Raw genomic sequence first — 14,128 nt, 5'->3', positions numbered from 1 at the left:
TTTTGACTGATATCTTGGCTAGTGTTTGCATAGCCGCTTGCTCGGTGGGTTTATTTGTGCGGACTTCCTCGGAAAGCCGAGGTTGGAGCTGACATTTCAGCCTATTTAGAGACCAAATCGATTCCGACTCTAAAATAGCTTTGACGCGATGCTGCATAAGACCGATTATAATTAGGTGTACCCAATTCTAAATAAGGGATGGGTAGAAATACATAAGGGTTCCCGTCTCTAAATAAGGCACTAAATCAGCCGACTTACTATCCGATTAGACATTCTGAGTGCTTTTCACAATACCTATTCAGACTTTTCCCAAAATGCCTAATCGAGGTCAAATTAGGTAGGTAGGTATTTCAGCCTAATTTTGATAGGCCTGCGTACATGCTGCGAAGTGGAAGCGACTGGCGCAACGGTTATTGCATGGTTTCCGGTGCAACCAACTCGCAACTTCGCGTGTCCCGTTGCTTTGTGAGCGTGTTCAAGCATGGGCCGTCATAAATTAGCAGTCTCCGGCACGCGTAGACCTTCTACCAGATCATGAGAGGATCGGTCGTCGCTGTGCTACCGAGCCATCTCGCCAACCATGACGCGGAACTTGATCTCGGTGTCGACAAGGATGACGTCGTTATTAAGCCTTTGCTACAGTCAAAACCAAGATTTTCGCGACCTGCAAAGACTGCGATGGCTTTCTTCGGCTTCGTAGCCCTCGGCATCGCCTCCCTCACGACTGAGATGCAGTTTATCCCGCGCTGGGCCAGCTTCGACCCACGATGCAGCCCCTCCATGCTAGACGCCGCCAATGTCAACTACCGATCTGATCACCGATTCTACGCCATGATCCAGGCCTCGACAACATTGATCCCGCCCACATTCCGTGGCAAGCATGAGGCATTGTGTACCGACGACCATGCCGACGAGCGCAAGTTTGAGTACTGCCTCCCCATCACGAGCCAAGACGACCCAGTATTCTGTGCGGGTGCTGACCGCATCGATCTGTTGATCCGGCAGTCTCCGCTGACGCTGTGTCGTGCGAGTGTGATGCACTGCTGGTTTCGGACGCATTTGAGGAGCTTCAAGTTGCTGGAGCAGCTCCGAGGGTCGACTTCAGTATGCCCGATGAAATGTCGAGCGATAGTTCTGCTGCTGCGGTTCCGACTGGGTTCTCGAGCATCTCTTACAGTGGTAACATTTCACAAGTTGGCGTCCTTGAGCCTGCATTGCGAGCGAAGGGCTACCACCTCTTTCAGGACAATGGGGACTGGAACGTGTGCGTTGCACCGACTCACCCTCTTGCTTCGCACTTGTACGACCCTGATTGCAAAATAGGATCTCCCGTGCCGCATGTGACTCTCGTCGTCGCCTCAACCGAAGAGATTACCGCTACTGCACCCGACACAGAGAAGCCCACTACCAGCGTTGATGATAGCTGCTCTGCAGACCAGGTCGATGTAAAGAGCGTCGAGTACGATCCAAACGACCGATTCTACACGATCTTACAGGAGATGGAGACACTTCCAGCCCCTGCGTTCAATGGTTCACACAAGGCGCTCTGCAGCGATATCGGTCGTCAAAATCGCGGCTACCGCTATTGCCTCCCTATCACGGGTCGCATAGCTGTGAGTTTCTGTGCCGGAGCTGACCGTATGGAGCTGCTCGCCCTCCAGTCTTCTTCAACGAGGTGCTATGCCAGCGTCCTGCACATGCTTCTCACCGACGTCTACAATGAACTGAAAGCTAATGGATCAGATCCTATTATCACCTTTGGAACGCTCCTAGGCGCCATTCGCAACGGGTCCATGATCCCATTCACTGAAGACGTTGACATAGCGTACTCTGGTACTATCACTAGCGGCGGGGCTCTAGATGTCGCGCTTTGGAAGAAAGGTTACCACCTCTTTGACTATGGGATTTGGCGCGTGTGCGTTGCTCCGACGCACCCCCTTGCCAGCCATTTGTACGATCCAGACGCGCCACTCGCCGAGGACTACGAAATCCCTTACGTCGATCTGTACAGAATGGCTGAAAATGAAGATGGCGAGTCGTGGACGATGCAGGAGTTCGGAGGTTCAATTCCAAGCGACCGTGTCGAGCCATTTTCTCAAATTTCGATCAATGGGTTACCTTTCGACACCATTCACGATCCGAAGTACTTGCTAGAAGAGGAGTACGGGGTAGACTACCTCAAGCCCAAGCCTCGCAGACCTCAAGGCGCATTTCCCGAGGAAACCAACACGGAGAAAACACCGCGAGTCGCGAAAGGGAAGAAAAGTCGAGGGTTCAGCTTTGCGGACACAAGTCTGAACACCATCAAACGATTTGGGGGTGTTGAGGATACTACGTCTGAAAGTGAAGACGACCGACGTGGCTGAACAAAGGCACCACACCCTAACAGCTTTTGTCGTTTTAGATGCCTACACAAAGTACGCCATCATTCCCTTCCGAGTACAGGTCATGGGGAAAAGGAAGTCCATTCACATGCTTAGCCTGGGACTCGATGGTTGAGGGGCGTCGACGCGTGGAAGCTGAACCGCGGCGCCGGGCCGAGAGCTGGATCGGAGAGGCCAACCCAGGGAGTGGCGTGGTGGGTTGAACGCGAGTGCGACCGCGGCGTGATGAAGCCGCAAGAGTCCGTCGGTGGAGCGTGATGGTCGCGCCGCTACAAAAGAGCAAATGCCCTCTCCTTGAATGGATCTCTAGCGTTGGGAAAACTTATCCGCTCGGAAACTGCACGCTGCATCCCCGCATGTTGGATAGGAAACCAAGGCGCCTAAATATACAACATGCATCTTGGCGAGGACGAGTCTGTGCTTGGATTCGCAGCACAGTTTGTACACTTGATATGATGACCGTCCCCCTTCAGGAAGATCAACTTACGCGTCCTCGTAAACTACCCGTTGCTATTGAAAGCTTCAGCCAACGTATCCTATTGATTGATAATGACATGGTCGCAGGGTAAGATCATGCTGGTCTTATGTTAGCTCGTGAGATTATAGATCTTGGTCCGTGGCTTCGCACATCATGGGACCCCACGGCCAATTTAAAGTCTACACATGCACCAAACACCGAGCTGACCAGCCCCAGTTCCAAGTTTTCGGTCTCCATTGCAGTGCGACAAGTCTAAAGACAACAGTCATGCCTCAGAATGTCGTGGCTGTACTCCCTGTCAACTTGGACAACTACACCGACGAAGATGAGAAGGAGGTTGAGATCGATGCGACACCAAGAAAACCGCTTCTACCTTCGACAACACGCCTGTCAAGGCCTGCCAAGACTGCGCTCGCTTTCTTTGTTTTTGTAGTCTTCGGCGTCGCCACCCTCACGACTGAGATGCAGTTTATCCCGCGCTGGGCCAGCTTCGACCCACGATGCAGCCCCGCCATGCTAGACGCCGCCAATGTCAACTACCGATCCGACCACCGATTCTACGCCATGATCCAGGACATGACCATATCGAGCCCAACATTCCGTGGCAAGCATGAGGCATTGTGCGCCGACGACCATGCCGACGAGCGCAAGTTTGAGTACTGCCTCCCCATCACGAGCCAAGACGACCCGGTGTTCTGTGCAGGTGCTGACCGCATTGATCTGTTGATCCGACAGTCTCCGCTGACGCTGTGTCGTGCGAGTGTGATGCACTTGCTGGTTACGGACGTACTTGAAGAGCTGGAAGCGATTGACGCGTCCCCACACGCCAACTTTACCTCGGCGCTAGACACCAATTCCGGTGCATCTGTAGGTGTCACAAGCATCGTGTACACCGGGAGCGTATCGCTGGGTGATGGTTTTAACGTGGCGTTAAAGCAGAAGGGCTACCACGTCTTCCTCGATGACGACGAGTGGCGCGCGTGCGTGGCACCAACGCACCCGCTGGCTTCGCATCTGTACGACTCGGATCGGAAGATCACAGCTTCAGCGAGACTCGTTCCGCACGTGAATCTCGTCCTGTCACCAGCACAGCAAAGTCTTCCTAGCACTGATGCTACTGAGCCAGAGACGATAGACGCGCATGCGCATTTGGAGGCCGCCTGCATCCCGAATGTGCTTGACGCTAAAAGTATTGAGTACGCTTCTACCCAACGATTTTACACGATGCTGCAGACAATGGAGGCGCTTCCAGCACCCGTTTTCGAAGGAGAACACAAGGCGTTGTGCAGTGACAATGCTCGTGAGGATCACGACGTTCCCTACTGCCTTCCAATGTCTACCCGAAATGATCCCGAGTTTTGCGCCGGCGCCGATCGCATTGATCTTCTAGTTCGTCAATCACCGTCGACGCTGTGCCTGGCGAGTGTTCTGCATATGATTCTTGTGGATGTATTCGTGGAGCTTCAAGCGGCAGGGGTATCTCCAATCGTCAAGTTGGGCACTGAAAGCGAGGATGGCTCTGGTGACGGGCTGACTGAAGGCACCAACGTCACCTTCAGTGGAGAACTAGTTGCCGGAACCGCACTAGATATCACACTACTGGGAAAAGGTTACAACCTCTATTACTACGACGACAACTGGCGCGTATGTGTTGCTCCCATCCACCCGCTAGCTGCGAATCTCTACGACCCAAGGCAGCCTATTGTCGCCAAATATGCTGGGCCTTACATCAACTTGATCACCACCCAGCAGCAAGAAAGCACACTTGAGGTGGAGGCTGAAGGTACTGAAGCTCCTACCACGAGTGAGGTGGAGTCTGATGAAACTGAGGCTCCCACCACGAATGAGGGGAGGCTTGAAGAGACCGAGGCTCCAGCCCAACCAGAAGAGGCCGAGATTCCGGCCGAGACAGAAGTCCCAACAGTTCCGGAGACCGAGTGCACACCTGACATTGCTAGTGTCGTCGAAGACGGCTCTGAGTTCTACTCCGTGATGAAAAGGTCGAGAGCACAATCCGCACCACGGTTCAGCGGTAGCCACGAGGTTTTGTGTAACGCGGACAATCGCAAGTACCGCAAATTCCGCTACTGCCTACCAATTTCCGGTAGGAAGGATACTCCTTTGTGCGCCAACGCCGATCGAATGGACATCCTTCTACGCCAATCACCAGCGAAGCTGTGCTTCTCCAGTGTGCTGCACATGCTACTTGCTGATGTGTATGGAGAGCTGAAGGCCATTGGAGCTGTTCCTCTCCTTACATTTGGAACACTCTTAGGCGCCGTTCGCCACGGGGGCATGATTCCCTTCACTGAAGACGTTGATATCGCGTATAGAGGAAGTATTGTCGACGGTGGAGAACTCGACGAGAGACTGTGGCGCAAGGGCTATCACCTCTTCGACTTTTATATTTGGCGGGTTTGTGTAGCGCCGACACACCCACTCGCGTCACAGCTGTACGATCCAAGCCATTCGATTGTCGGGGACTACACGGTTCCGTACGTGGACTTGTACGCCATGGAGCAGCAAGTTAACAGTTCGTGGTCAATGCAGGAACTCAAGGCACAGAGACTTCCGGTTGAGAGCGTTGAGCCGTTCGCACAAGTTTCGATTAATGGCGTGCCATACAACACCGTTCACGATCCAGACTTCCTGCTTCTATCGGAATACGGAAGCGATTACATGACGCCCAAGCCTCGCGATCGTAGATTGCAATTTGTAGGAGATCTCTAGCCGAGTTTCTCTATTATAGCGACACGACTGAAGTGGTCTTACCGGTACCGAATAAAACACGTCGAAATGCTTGCTGTAATAGTACTACAGTAGTATGTAGGTTATGCGAACTGCAGCAAGTTTATCGCCAAAACCTCGTTTAAGAAAACTGTGTTCATTGAATGTCTAAAGTTTTATTTGTTGCGTAATTGACTGAAACTTGGAGCTGGTTCACAATAGCAGTCTGCGAGGCGTAGGCTTCTTGTAGTCCGGTCCATATTCCTCAAGCAGGAAGTATTCTGGGTCATGTACCGTGTCGTACGGCAAACCATTGACCACCACCTCCGAGTATGGTTCCACGCGGTAGGCAGGAAGCGTGCCACCCCATTCGTCCATCTTGAATGCCTTGCCCTCCTTCACCTTTTCCATTGAGTAGAGGTCCAAGTAGGGCGCGGAGTAGTCTTGGACGATAGTGCGCTCAGGATCAAACAGGTTGCCAGCCAGTGGATGCGTCGGGGCTACACAAACCCGCCAGACATTCCGGTGGAAGAGGTGGTAGCCCTTTTTCCAAAGCGCCTCGTCGAGTTCACTGCCCGTCGAGATATCGCCCACGTACGCGATGTCGGTGTCTTCCGTGAATGGGATCATGGACCCGTTGCGGACAGCACCCAGCAACGAGCCGAACGCCAGAATCGGGTTGTAGTCCAGGGCCTTGAGCTCCTCGTACACATCGACAAGCAGCAAGTGCAGTACACTGGCGTAACAGCGCGTTGAGGACGACTGAGGCAGCAACAGGTCCATGCGGTCGGCGCCTGGGCAGAAGTTCGAGTCTTTGCGGCCTGAAATCGGCAGACAGTATTGGTACCCGCGTTCTTGTCGGTCCGAGTCGTTGCAGAGCGCCTCGTGACTGGGCTTGAAGGACGGCGCTGGGAAGGTGTTGATGGTTTTGATCATGGTGTTGAACCGGTGGTCCGAGTGATACTCCATGTCGCTGGCCTTCAGCACTCGCGGCGAGCACTGCTTGGGCTTGAAAAACGAGCGAGGTAGCAGCCGCATCTCCACAGTGAGAAGAATGCACACGCCGATCGCCAGCGCGACGAGCACAATGGACCAGAACACCATGCGCCGCTTCGTAGTCGTCACGAACCGGGGATGACCCAACGTCGGGGCCTTCTTCGACGGACTCGATGGCTTTCGCGGACTCGGGTTGTCCGAGGAGCCATCGGTGTCGACTATGAGGTCGGCTTCCAGGTCGTCATCGTATCTCGACAGGTCCGTCGGCAGCACCACATTGCGAGGCCTCTGCATGTCGATCCAGCTCTTGCACGCGCTTGGAGGCGAAAGGGTCCGTCAGAGAGTGAGCTCGCCCAACAAGGTCCTTTAGTCCGTTGGAACGAAACGACAGGCGCTTTTCGGACCGAAACCGTCCGCCGCGCAGAGGTTTCAACTGCGTCCGTTAGTCTGCGACTGCGCCAAGCTAATTACCCCGGTTCAAAGCGGTAGCTGGGAGCGTTCAGCCTGTGGGCTCTTGCATCGAGAAGGCGCCGCCGTCCTTGGTCTTCTCCATGGAGTAGAGATCCACGTAGGGCACGGCGAAGTTCTTGGCGATCGGGCTGTCCGGGTGGTAGCGGTTGCCCGCTAGCGGATGCGTTGGGGCTACACAGACTCGCCAGATGCGGTTCATGAAGACGTCGCACCAGCCAGCACGCTTTCGCTTGAGATCTCTCCACTGTAGGCGATGTCCGTGTCTTCGGTGAACGGGATCATGAGCCGTTGCGGACGGCCCCGAGCAGCGAGCCGTAGGTCAAGATGGACGAGTAGCCGAGCGCCTGGAGCTCCTACTACACGTCTACGAGCAGCAGGTGTAGGACGCTGGCGTGGCATCGAGTCGAGGGCGACTGGGGGGACCACCAAGTCCATGCGTTCTCGGTGGTTCGAGTGGTACTCGATGCTGCCGGCGTACAGCACTTGCGGGTTGACTGGCATCCGAAGTTACTTGGATGGTCGTGCATTTACATTTAGCTCCTGCCCACGGTCAGTCAGCCCCCCGTCGATATGCAGAGCACGCGTCGGGGAGCAGCGATGGCGAGGACGACGCATCTTCCAGGAGGGCCCATTGACTCGGTGCACCGTTCCAAGCATACAACGGTAGCGTATCGTGGCCGACTCCGTCGTGCTGGCCGGGTTGGTGCTCGTGGTGTGGTGCTGCGCCCGTCCCGTAAACATCCGGTCGATTACTCCAGCGTTGGCGCCCACTCGTGCGCACAGCAGTGTGCACGCCATGCTCGTTTGCTCGATCTGCTGCTGGCAGTTCAGTTCCGTTCTTGCAGCACGGCACCACCGGCGGACAACGTCTGGCCCCGAGACACCAGAGGCGGAGCCACCACCTGCTGCTGCCCTACCGGCCGATCCCAAGCAGCTTTCGAGCTCGTTCCGCCCCTCTACCGGCTCAGATAACGAGTCTCCACGAGTTGACCAGCTCTTTTCAGCGGGGCTGTGCAGTGTATTATAGAAGTTCCGCCATGCAGCAGAGCAGTTGTCAGGAGTTCGTGATCCAAGGCGGTGTCGGAGCTCTGGACGAGGATTTGCTGGCGGCGTTGGACGACGTGCTATCGCTCGCAGACGCCGCGCCCGTGGCCGACGCGTTTAATGTCGTGGCGGATGAGACGCCTCTATTCGGCGATGAGCTGGATGGCATACTGGCCATTGAGGCCGAGGCACTGCTGGCGACGGATGAGGGCGTCACGACGGACAAGTCCACGACGTCTGCCAGTCGACCGTCCGTGAGTCGGTCTAACATCGCCAAGAGCCCACAGGGAGCAACATCGTTAGCCCCGGGCAAGAAAGGCAAGGACGTGCGGGCTGCTCCGTACTCCAAGACGAACAAGCCGCGGCGCCGCAAGCGCCCGAAGGATGAACTGGACTATCTGCGAGCCAAGGTGGCCGACATGGAGGAGGAGCTGGCGTCGCTGCAGACCAAGCCGGATGTCGGGTCCCCCGTCAGTGCGGCGGCCATCTTCAACGGCGACACAGGCGCTGCTGTCGATGCAGACGCAGACGCTGGTGTGGACTACTCGAGAGACGTGTTGCTCTCCTGGAAGAGGATCGCCGAGAGACAGAAGAAGGAGGCGGACCGCTCGGTTGTAGAGAACATGAGGCTGCGAGCCATGCTCGAGGGACAGCTGAACGTCGCGAGGAGCCTTGAGGCTGCCATCGACCAGCACCAGCGAGACGCGGCGCAGTCGCTCCCTACATTCAATGGAAGTGGCACCGCGGGGGCTCCCCAGCCAGATGCCATGACCGACGAGCTCGTTTTCGCGCTGTTGAACGAAAGCCTTGAGTCGCAGATTGCCGAAATCGATACGGTGTTTGAGCTGAGCGGCATCGCTCACGTCAACCGTGACATGAACAACGGCACCAAGGTGCACCAAGATCCGAACGGCGTGTCAGTCCGTCACGAGGACGTCCGCTTGCTACCGTTTTCGTCCGAAGCGGTACACCGAACAATGTGGGGCATCCTGCGGTACAGCACGGCCAAGGAAATGATGCTCGGCCCGTTCAAGACCGAAGTTGTCGGTGATAATCGCATGAACGTCACCATGATCGAGAAGATTCAAGTAGGCTCCGCACCAGCCACGAACAGCATTCGAAGGTTTGCATTCCGACGAGTGTTCGAGAAGAACCGCACGGTGGTGGTGTGGAGCTCCTACGTCGAGATGGACGGCTCCGTTTTCGTTCGCCTGCGTGAGAAGGGCTACTGCACAACATCACCTTTCAGCTTCGGGAGCACGTCGAGTGACAGTGTTGGTGTGCCTGGATCTATCACTCGGATGGCCATCTTCGCGAGCCCCGAAATGACCGGTTTCGCTTCATCAGAAGATCAGAAAGCTCATATCGGCGAGATGACGGAGCTCGTGGTCGGCACCTACCGGGTCACCATGGGGTTAATGCACCAGATGATCGATACGCTTTTGCTTCGAGAAGCCATGGGCGGCAAAGTTGTATCGCCCGGCGGAGGGACAGTAGAGGCCACATGAAGCTTCATTAACTGTATATACCTTCTTAGACATCACGAATTGTGTCTGTTGTTTCCTCTTGTCGGCGGTCTTCGCTACAATTCTGGCCGTGCATCGAGTTTTGGGTGCTAGGTGTGGTAGATGAGGTCATTGGGCATCTCCCAGCACTTGAACCCCAAGAGAGGTCGTAGCGATGGCGTGAGCATAGTCACGGAGACTTTCTCCTTCCCAGCAACATGAAGAAATGCTCCGCCAGCAGTCACGACGCAGCATCTTTCAGCACGACCACAACCAGCACCGCCTTGTTACTCGAGTGACACAGTAGTTCTCCGCTTCCTAGTCGAGCGAGTCGACCTGGAAACGATTCCTCCCCATACTGCGGAAACGTCGTCACTTTTCACTTGTGCTGCCGTTGGTTGTGAACACCGTCGAGAATTTGGTCTGCGCATTCACTCGTGCTTGGAATACGGTCGTCGGATGCAGCACGTTCGCCATCTCCACTTGGCGTTGGCTCAATAGCAACGAGACCGTCAGAATCCGTGCCAGCGCTGCGAAAACACCTCGCGCCAACGCTCGGCGGTCGCCCTCGCCCACGTCCAGTTGCCAGCGAGCGAGTTCGAAAGTGAGCAGTGGCATTCGCTCACATCGAGGGAAATCGGGCAGTGTGGTAACTGCTGGTGAGGTTGCACATCTGCATTTTGGTGTTCGTCATCACAATAGTAACCGCCACAAGTTGAAGTGGCAAGGATCGCGGACAAGGGTTCACCACACCTGCAGCGCCCAGACTAGGCTTACATGTAGCAGCTCGGGATAGACTGCAGCACGACAGACAGCAGCTCGCCTGCACAGCCGGATAGCGGATAGCTCCTGCACGCGTACTTCATATTCCCACTTCATCCAGTCACTTCACATCGCGCAATTGGAAAAGTGCGTGCATTACCGCAGCATCGCGACGATGCAGGCGTGTCCATCTCCTCGCGTGTCCAAGGCGTTCGTGCATCCTCGTTCGCCTCCGATTCGCCCGCTGCACCACCAGGCTGCTGGCTTGGTCGGCGCGTTGTTATTGTTTTTATTGCTGGACAGCTGGTGGCGTTCGGGTCCTCACCACTTCGACGAGGTCGAGAATGAGCACGAGCTGGACTTCTACCCGCCCGAGCTACTGCTCGACGCTCAGGAGATTGACGACAGCGAGCGCCTGCACCTCGCCATGTTGCACGAAGGCTGCATGAAGCACCGCGAGAGCGTCATCACCTCGCACTTCGGGCGCAACGGAGACAAGGACAGCAGCGTTGGCAGGTTCCAACGGGACGACAAGAACCTGCAACAGAAGCTGGCGGATTGTCCCGACGTGGAGGTCTTCTTGCCCTCAGGGATCAGAGGAGACGGCTACTGTGAAGATGCGATGGGCTACGTCAAGTGTAGGTTGCTGGGGCACACCGAACCTGAAGATGGTTCTGGTCGTTGACACCATTTTGCATGTGTTTTCCAGATGTGCAGGGTCGAGCGCTGCCTCGGTGGGTCTTGGACCTGGAGTTCGACGACAAGAAGACGGGCAAGAAGCTGACGTACCATGACCTGTGCCCCAAGACGCCGCTGATCTTCATGAACCACTTCTGGGACAGCGTGCCCGACAGCCCGTCGTGGCCCGCGAGCAAGCCCATGTACCTGATGCCGAACGTGGAGATGTACGAGCTGGTGGCGGCGCACTACTGGCGCGTGGATGTGGTGCTGTGCAAGACGGCGATCTGCGCGAGGCGAGTGCGGATGTGGTACCAGCAGAAGGGCAACCCACGCAACGCGCGCGTCATCTACACGAGGCACACGACGTCGGACGCGGCGCTGTACGCGAAGCACCAGCTCGGGGCGAAGGCAGCCGCCCACGCCAAGAACTTCTCTGACGTGCACTTCGTCCACACCGCTGGGAAAAGGTTCGTTGGCCGCGATTTCGGTGTTGCATGTTGAGCTTCAAAGCCGCGGGGATTGACTTTGTTCGATGAATGATCTGTACAGCGTGTTCAAGGGGACGAACGCCGTGTTGGACTGCTGGCTGTCCCGCCCGGACTTCCCGCCGCTGGACGTCTTCGTGGACCAGGATATCTACAACACGTTCATACGCAAGACGTACGACGAGTCCATCCGCGCGCAGCCGAAGGTGACGGTGCACACGGGGCGCGTGCCCGGCAGCATCTTCGGCAGGATGATGGTGGAGACGGCATTCCTGCTGTGCACCAGCGTGCTGGAGGGCTACGGCCACTACATCAACCAGGCCCGCGCGAACGCGGCGCTGATCGTGACCACCGACGCGGCGCCCATGAATGAGCTGCTGCCGGCCGAGTCGGCGGTACTCGTGCCGCACCCGAGCACGGTGGTGGACAAGCAGCTGCTGGGCGGCAACTTCGACGGCGAGCACGGCCTGCAGGGCGTCAAGGGCATGGCCACGTACGTCAAGGGCGCCGAGATCTGTGCCGCCGTCGAGCGCATCCTGCAGATGACGCCCGAGCAGCGGCAAGCCATGGGCGAGCGCGCGCGAAAGCAGTACGTGCTGGACACGCGCTTCTTCGCCGCCAGGATGAAGGAGCTCCGCGCGCTCGCCCGGACAGGCCACACGCACTGGTACAGCCCATAACCCCCTATAAATCCTAAGCACACACATTCATAAGCTTGGGCAGCGCGTGGCGGTGCGCACGCTTCCGTGATGACCTCCATCGCCTGTTAATTGCTGCAGCGGATTACTCCATGCGTACGGCGCTTAACACTCGAGACCTAGTAATCGCCTGACGCGTCTTGCATGGCGAGCGGCGTGCAGGCGAAGGAGGAGGAGGAGGACGCAGTCTCCGGTCAGCGCAAGACCCCGCAGCAGGAACAGGTAGTACGCGTAGTATCGGATACCATGGAGCACGGAATGGACCCGTCCGCCAAGGCGGCGGCGTTCGCGCCGCTGTCCCCGCTGGGCGTCGGCACCAACGACGACCTGCTGGCGGCGCTGGACGAGATGCTCGCCTTCACGCCCGAAGCGGCCGCCACGGCGACGCCGCTGCCGCTGGATGGAGGCTTCGCCATCTCCGACGCCTTCGAGCTGCTGGAGGTGCCCAACCCGTACGAGACGTCGCTGCAGATACCGTGCGCCGACGGTCCCATGGCCGTCGCACCACAACAGCAGCAGCAGCAGCAGCAACAGCAGCAGCCAAATAATGCCCAGAAGGGCAAAGATGCCCGCGCGACGCCGTACGCGAAGGTCAAGCCACGCCGCCGCAAGCGCCCCAAAGACGAGCTCGATTACCTGCGCGCCAAGGTGGCCGACCTCGAGGAGGAGCTGACCAAGCTCAACCAGACCGCGGGCGGCCGCTTGTCCCCCGTCAGTGACGACGAGGGGGAGATGTTCTCTCGCTGGAAGCAGGTGGCCGAGCGCCAGAAGGAGGAGGCCAACCGCACGGTTGTGGAGAACCTCAAGCTGCGCGCCATGCTCAAGGGCCAGATCGAGATCGCCAAGCGTCTGGAGGCCGCGATCGCCGACCACCAGCAGGAGGCGGCGGCGCAGGCGTTCCCGTGGAACGCAGTCAAGACCGAGTTCAACGTCGAAGCGGAGGAGGAGGACGGCACGACGAGGCGCCCCCGCGCGCCCAGCATCGCCGACGAGATGATCTTCGCCGAGCTCAACGGCAGCCTCGAGGCGCAGTACGCCCAGGTGGACTCGCTGTTCGAAGCGAACGGCATCGCCAACCTCAACCGTGAGATGCTGGGCAAGATCAACCTCCAGCAGGACCTGAGCGGAATCTCGTTCGGACTCAAGGAGGTTCGCCTCATGCCCTTCTCGATGCAGGCCGTAGCGCGCCTCATGTGGTCCTTTCTGCTGTTCGAGAGCAACAACATGCCCGGCCGCATCCAGACGCGCGTCATCAACAACGACCACCTGAACGCCACGATCGTCGACGCGCTGCAGCTCCCCAAGTCGCGCCGTACCGAAGTGTTCACGCGGCTCGCCGTGCGTCGGTACTTCGAGACGAACCGCGTCGTGCTCGTCTGGAGCGGCTGCGTGGAGATCGCCGGCTCGGTGTTCGTGCGTCTACGCGAGAGGGGGGTCAACACACTGTCGACCTTTGACTTCACTAAAGGCGAGGCCGCGTCGGGTGCGAAACCCGAGGGCTGCATCCTACGCGCAGTGATCGACGTCCGACCGGAGACCATCGAGTTCAGCCCCGGAGCCGACACTCAAGGCCACATCGGAGAAATGACCGACCTGGTGCTCGGCACGTACCATCGCACCTTTGGAATGCTTAACCAGGTGATGGAGAACCTCCTCCTCAAAGAGCTCATGGGCTGCAGCGCCCCCAACCAGGCGCTCATATCGTAGATACCGATACAGGCTAACACCATACTACATATTATAACTTGTCTCTCCATATAATATCGCATTCCGTTGCACATACTAAAATCCAGTATAACGTCTGTATACTGGGTATACTACTGTTATCAAGTACTATAGCAATGCGTTATCTCTACGTAGTACTATAGTATACCGATAACATACCCTAAGCATCCAT

At 57.1% G+C, this 14,128-nt stretch overlaps 6 protein-coding genes across 6 annotated transcripts; 5 read left to right on the top strand and 1 right to left on the bottom strand.

Moving 5' to 3' along the window:
* Positions 1 to 678: 678 nt before the first annotated feature.
* On the top strand, positions 679 to 2,366 carry IUM83_07533 (ATP-binding Cassette (ABC) Superfamily; the record flags this gene model as incomplete). Its single annotated transcript, XM_067931843.1, has 2 exons — positions 679 to 1,024; positions 1,087 to 2,366. 2 exons carry the CDS (start codon positions 679 to 681, stop codon positions 2,364 to 2,366), a joined length of 1,626 nt encoding a protein of 541 aa, XP_067799173.1.
* Positions 2,367 to 3,129: 763 nt separating this feature from the next.
* On the top strand, positions 3,130 to 5,592 carry IUM83_07532 (uncharacterized protein; the record flags this gene model as incomplete). Its single annotated transcript, XM_067931842.1, has 1 exon — positions 3,130 to 5,592. The coding sequence occupies one exon, from the start codon at positions 3,130 to 3,132 to the stop codon at positions 5,590 to 5,592; it is 2,463 nt and encodes an 820-aa protein (XP_067799174.1).
* A 210-nt stretch (positions 5,593 to 5,802) lies between these two features.
* On the bottom strand, positions 5,803 to 6,879 carry IUM83_07531 (ATP-binding Cassette (ABC) Superfamily; the record flags this gene model as incomplete). Its single annotated transcript, XM_067931841.1, has 1 exon — positions 5,803 to 6,879. One exon carries the CDS (start codon positions 6,877 to 6,879, stop codon positions 5,803 to 5,805), a length of 1,077 nt encoding a protein of 358 aa, XP_067799175.1.
* A 1,214-nt stretch (positions 6,880 to 8,093) lies between these two features.
* IUM83_07530 (uncharacterized protein) lies at positions 8,094 to 9,608 on the top strand (the record flags this gene model as incomplete). Its single annotated transcript, XM_067931840.1, has 1 exon — positions 8,094 to 9,608. The coding sequence occupies one exon, from the start codon at positions 8,094 to 8,096 to the stop codon at positions 9,606 to 9,608; it is 1,515 nt and encodes a 504-aa protein (XP_067799176.1).
* A 934-nt stretch (positions 9,609 to 10,542) lies between these two features.
* On the top strand, positions 10,543 to 12,213 carry IUM83_07529 (Homebox and aldo/keto reductase; the record flags this gene model as incomplete). Its single annotated transcript, XM_067931839.1, has 3 exons — positions 10,543 to 11,005; positions 11,077 to 11,515; positions 11,598 to 12,213. 3 exons carry the CDS (start codon positions 10,543 to 10,545, stop codon positions 12,211 to 12,213), a joined length of 1,518 nt encoding a protein of 505 aa, XP_067799129.1.
* A 162-nt stretch (positions 12,214 to 12,375) lies between these two features.
* IUM83_07528 (Voltage-gated Ion Channel (VIC) Superfamily) lies at positions 12,376 to 13,938 on the top strand (the record flags this gene model as incomplete). Its single annotated transcript, XM_067931838.1, has 1 exon — positions 12,376 to 13,938. One exon carries the CDS (start codon positions 12,376 to 12,378, stop codon positions 13,936 to 13,938), a length of 1,563 nt encoding a protein of 520 aa, XP_067799032.1.
* Positions 13,939 to 14,128: the final 190 nt, after the last annotated feature.

The sequence above is a fragment of the Phytophthora cinnamomi genome (assembly GCF_018691715.1).
Source record: "Phytophthora cinnamomi strain GKB4 chromosome Unknown Contig6, whole genome shotgun sequence".
NCBI classification, from domain to species: domain Eukaryota; phylum Oomycota; class Peronosporomycetes; order Peronosporales; family Peronosporaceae; genus Phytophthora; species Phytophthora cinnamomi.
The sequence above is the reverse complement of the archived record's forward strand: the minus strand, read 5'-3'. Positions and strand labels throughout refer to the sequence as shown.